At 50.0% G+C, this 5,004-nt stretch overlaps 1 protein-coding gene across 1 annotated transcript in view; it reads left to right on the forward strand.

Moving 5' to 3' along the window:
- Positions 1-903: 903 nt before the first annotated feature.
- Positions 904-5,004, forward strand: part of Mocos (molybdenum cofactor sulfurase) — a 47,852-nt gene continuing 43,751 nt past the window's right edge. The window contains exon 1 of the mRNA XM_028774833.1: positions 904-1,264. Coding sequence (XP_028630666.1) covers positions 1,123-1,264 — 142 coding nt within the window. The 5' untranslated portion in view covers positions 904-1,122. The remainder of the gene's footprint in view (positions 1,265-5,004) is intronic.

Raw genomic sequence — 5,004 nt, forward strand, 5'->3', positions numbered from 1 at the left:
GGGAGAGGGTGGCTGGCCTTGACCCAGATTTCAAACTTGGTCCTGGTGGCTTCCCATCTGATCGCCCAGCTGTAAACTTCTGGGCCTCAGTCTGTGCCCTCCTTTGTGTAGGGATGGGCGTCTCTTTCCTGAAGACAGTGTTCCGCAGTGGTGCTCTCCAAATTTGGTTTCTTACCCACACCTTGCCTGAGTTCACTTTATCATGTCTTCCATGCCACCAGGGATTGTGCAACCAACCACCTCCCCAACCCGTTGTCTCAGATTTAGGTGGCACTAGGCACAACTGTCACCTCCCAGCTCTTGGCTCCCACTCTGCGCTGTTGAGTTTGCCTGGCTCTCCCAGCCATGCTCTGGCACACAGTCATTGTGCTCTGAGCCGTCAGGGTTTAGGAGGTCACACCAGAGCGCCCGGGCTCCGAAGTTGCACAATCGTTGGGAGTTTATCAAGCAGCCCAGTGGTTTCCTTTGAAACGCGGAGAATGCAGGCGACCACAGCAGTCCAAGTGGATTTGCTGGTCTGGAGCGCAGCGGGCGAGGATCCCAGGTTCTGGGCCAGTAGGACCTGGAGTTACATATGCCCAGTGAAAAAGGCACGCATGGGGGCTGGAGAGATGGCTCAGTGGTTAAGAGTACTGACTGCTCTTCCAGAGGTCCTGAGTTCAACCACATGGTGGCTCACAACCATCCGTAATGAGATTTGATGCCGTCTTCTGGTATGTCTGAAGACAGCTACAGTGTACTCATAAGTAAAATAAATAAATCTTTAAAAAAAAAAAAAAGAAAAGAAAAAGAAAAAGGCACGCACTCCGTTGTGCCTACCACCTGCTTTACGGGCACCTAGATATCCCAAGACTCGCGCCCAGGTGTCTTGAGTGTCGCTTGATCAGCGCTGGGCTGAGGCTGTGACCGCAAGGTGCGCGACCGGGTCCTGTCCCAGGTGGGCAAAGGCCACATCGAAGTGAAAGCTCTCCGTGAGTCAGCGAGTTGCGAGGAGGCCGGCCTGCGAGGCGCCGCCCCTGGGTGGGGACTCGAGTCACCCTGGACTCAGCTCTGGTGAAATCGCCTGCTTTGCTCACTTCCCGGGCTGGGCGGTCTGGATCCCGCAGACTTCAGGCGCGATCCATGGCCTGCGGGGCGGCAGAGCGGGGCCCTGAGCCCCCGGCCTTCCAGCGCCGTCCAGAAGCCAGCGCACCGAGCCTGGCCCAGGGCTACCGCTTGCGCAGCATGAGCGAGCTGCGGGACCAGGAGTTTGGTCGCCTGGCAGGTGAGGGACTGACGCGGGGACACGCAGGGCTGGAACCTAGGTGTGGGGCGAGCTGTCTCGCTTGGGACGCACTTTGTACTTGATCTTAGCTAAAAGGTTAAGCAGAGATGGACTCCTCGGGAGTCGAAAGTTTGGGAGGGATTGTGAGCATTTGCTCGGTGTCCCGGCTCCCGCGTAGACTCCCTGCTATCCCAACCACAGTAGCAAGACTTCTTGCTATAATTATTACATAGACTGCTCCGTGGTGTGAGTCCAGCCTGGCCTCTCTCTAGGCCTCCCCACACACTGCAAATAAAGTTTAGCTTCTCTTTGTACCCCTCTATTGGCCGGAGAATGCCCGACCCTAAAGATGCCACTGTAGCCAAGGTCACACAATTTATTGAGCAGAGGTATTTCTCGGATGCTTCACACGGGATCAGGGGTGTACAGGAAATTACTGCACGCAGTTTGAAAAAGAGATTCTGAGACAGGGAACCCAGAGATTGCGATCAATCAGCTGACAGGTCTCATGTGGCCACGCCCCTTTCTCCATAGAGACGTCCTCTCCATAGTCTTTTGGAAACATTATTTTTGTTACTATTATTACTATTGGCATTTTAAACAGGGTTCTGTGTAGTCATGTAGTCCAGGCTGGCCTTGAACTCGCTATTTAGTCGAGGCTTACCTTGAACTTTTGATCTTCTTTACTCGGGCTTCTGCAACCCTGGGCTTACAGGCGTGCCCCAAGCTCGCCTGGCACCAAGCCTCCTTTTTCGCTTTTCTGCGGCTAGAACAATGCTCTGTCTGAGCATTTCTAGCTGGGAAAACTGGAAGAATTAGAGAAGCATGCAATTTGAGCTTTAAGAACAGGCCTAGCCTGTGAGCCGGTGAGTTGGACCGGATCACATCCTTTGGAATCATAAGGTAGAACCTGTTGATTGAGTTGGAATTAAGCTCAGATTAACTGCAGGTGTAGCAGAGCCCAGCCCACTGCTGCAGGTCAAGGATCTGACTGGGAAGGGGGCGCTTCATCAAACTCGAGGTGGAGCAGGAAGATTATGGTCCAGGGTACATAGATGTTTGGTCCCTCGGGGTTTCTGTCCGGTTGTGTACCGCAGAACAGAGGCGCTGTAATCCTTTCCTCGTTTGGAATAACAACTATTTTTCCTCTGTAGGCCTGGGAAGCTGTGGCCTCCTTCCTGTGTCCCTCCCTGTGTCCCTCACTGTAGAGAGAGCTTTCCTACCTACTTCTACCCGTTCTTCTCTGTGTCTTGTCTCTGGCTGGAGACAGCTCTTCAGCTTCTTTGCTGCCTTCCTTCCTCCCTCTATACCCTGCCTTCTCAAGGAAATTTTCCTGCCAAACAGAACTAGTCTGACATGAATATCCACAGGTGCAGAGAGCAGCAGGCCCCCTTTCTTTCTGAAGCAAACCAGAGCTTAGTGAATAATGGTTTCAGTGCCACCCTTCCCTAATCTCAGATCCTCTCCAGTCTTGGATCTCTCACATCCGCAACACCACCTTGAAAGGAAAGGTCTGTTCAGGTCCGTCCTGGTTCCACTCCTTTCTCTCAGAGACCAGCACCCAAACTTGACATAAGCTTGTAGCAGCCAGTCTTCCTTTAAAGCCTTTAACACTCACAGTGAAGGGATATGGGTTCTTTCTTCCTTCTCTCTCTCTCTCTCTCTCTCTCTCTCTCTCTCTCTCTCTCTCTCTTTTTGAGACACTCTCACTTTGCTCTCAGCCCTAGAACTCATTATGTAGCCCAGGCTAGCCTCAATCTTGTGAGGATTTTCCTGTCTCAAGCCTCTCAAGTGTTAGGGTTACAGGACCCAGATGGGTCCTTTATTTATTTAATGAATTCCTTGGCTGAATTGTAGTTGAAACATACACATACACCCTCAACAGGCTTGGGGGAGGGGGAGAGAGAGAGAGAGAGAGAGAGAGAGAGAGAGAGAGAGAGAGAGAGAGATTTTCACTATGTAGTCCTGGCTGGCCTGGACCTTTCTATGACAGAGATCATCTGCCTCTTTCTCCACCATGCCTGGCTTGAAGTACACTTTGAGTGTGTGCACTTGTGTAGGTGGATGTGTACAGAGACAAGAGGATGACAGCAGTGTCTTCCTCTGACAGTCCCTACCTCGATCCTTGGGGCAGGGCCTCTCCCTGACCTAGTGCTTGCTGGGCTGATTGTCTAGGCTGTCTCCACCTCACCAGCTGTGGCTTTGCAGGTGTGTGCCACCATGCCTAGCCTTTTTAATGCCCATCTAAGGGATGGGACTCTGGCTCAAGCTTGGGTAGTGAGCATTCTCCCCACCAAGAAATCTTCCTACCCCTGAAGTAGACTTCTGTGGATTAAACAGGTACCTTTCCCTACCTCTGAAATGTTGGGGAATATTCATTTTTCCTCATTGAAACAAACAAACAAACAAACAAACAAACAAACAAACTGGAGAGCTGTCCAATACAGCAAGCCAACATGGCCCAACCCCCACCCTGTTTCCCTCCCTGGAGATTTTCTGCAGGGTCCAGAATGTACCTGCTTAAATGTGGCTCCGAGCAATTAAACATGTAGGAGCTGAGATGCTTTGCTTAGCTGGTTGGATAGGGGTTTCCTGGCCTTAGTGAAGGGGGTGTGCTGAGCATCCAGCTCTGGCCTGAGCAGTCCTTCCAGCATCAGGTGCTGACTGACAGTTAAAGGTGCAGGGCCCAGAAGAGATCCTGCTCTCTCTCCTCTCCCCATTTCTCCTCCTCTCTTCCCCTCCCTCCTTCCCTGTTTCTTCTACCTCTTCTCTATTTCTCCTCCACCTCTGTCTCTGAATATTAATTAATTAGAACCAGACAACTGATGAGACAACTAAGTATGTCAAAGAAAATAAAAAATGAAAGTTATTTGAATTCTCTTCTTTGAAGACCTAGTCTAGCTGGCTTTTTGGATCAGCTGCTTGCTTTTGTTCACTCTGAAAACTGTAGTGTGTTTACTGTGCTCCAGGCATCCAGGTGGGTACTGTCAAACACCTACTAATTGTCACCCCACTTGCAGATCTCAGAATTGGGGTCCAGAGTGGCTGGGGTGGGGCAAGATTCAGTTTGACCTGTTGACTTGAATTTGAACTGAGTTGCCTTCTTTTGCAAGATTAGCTGTTGAAGTAAAGCCAGACAAACCAGGCTCTTCTTGATTGGCTTCTTAGCCCCTTGGAAGGTTCTGGGTGACACACACAGTGCTCCTCAGAGCCTGAGTCTCACCATGCTTTGGCTCTTCACCCAAATACCATTTAAACACTTGTAATTAAAAAATGTATCTTCTGTATATAGGTGTTTTTGTCTGGCATATGTGTCTGTGTGTCACAAGCATGCCTGGTGCCTATGGAGTCCAGAAGAGGGCATTAGATTCTCTGGGCCTGGAGTTTTAAGCCACCATGTGGGTGCTGGGATTGAAGAGGAGCCAATGCTCTTCACCCATGAACCATCAGTGCAGCTCTCATAGGAACACCTTAGTGCTTTGACTATCGGATGACCAACACCTTTCTTTCAGTTTGCTCAACATTTATTTCACCATTTATTTCACAATCTACAATAAAAGAATTAATTTCAAAACCTTACATTTTTAATTTGTTGAGAATTTTATATAATGTATTTCAGTTATATTCATTCTCCATTTTACCTCCCAGATTCTCCCAGACTCAACCTCATTCTTCCCACACTCTCCAGTGTGTTCTCTCTCTCTCTCTCTCTCTCTCTCTCTCTCTCTCTCTCTCTCTCT

Source organism: Grammomys surdaster, unplaced genomic scaffold, assembly GCF_004785775.1.
Source record: "Grammomys surdaster isolate TR1022 unplaced genomic scaffold, NIH_TR_1.0 243, whole genome shotgun sequence".
NCBI classification, from domain to species: domain Eukaryota; kingdom Metazoa; phylum Chordata; class Mammalia; order Rodentia; family Muridae; genus Grammomys; species Grammomys surdaster.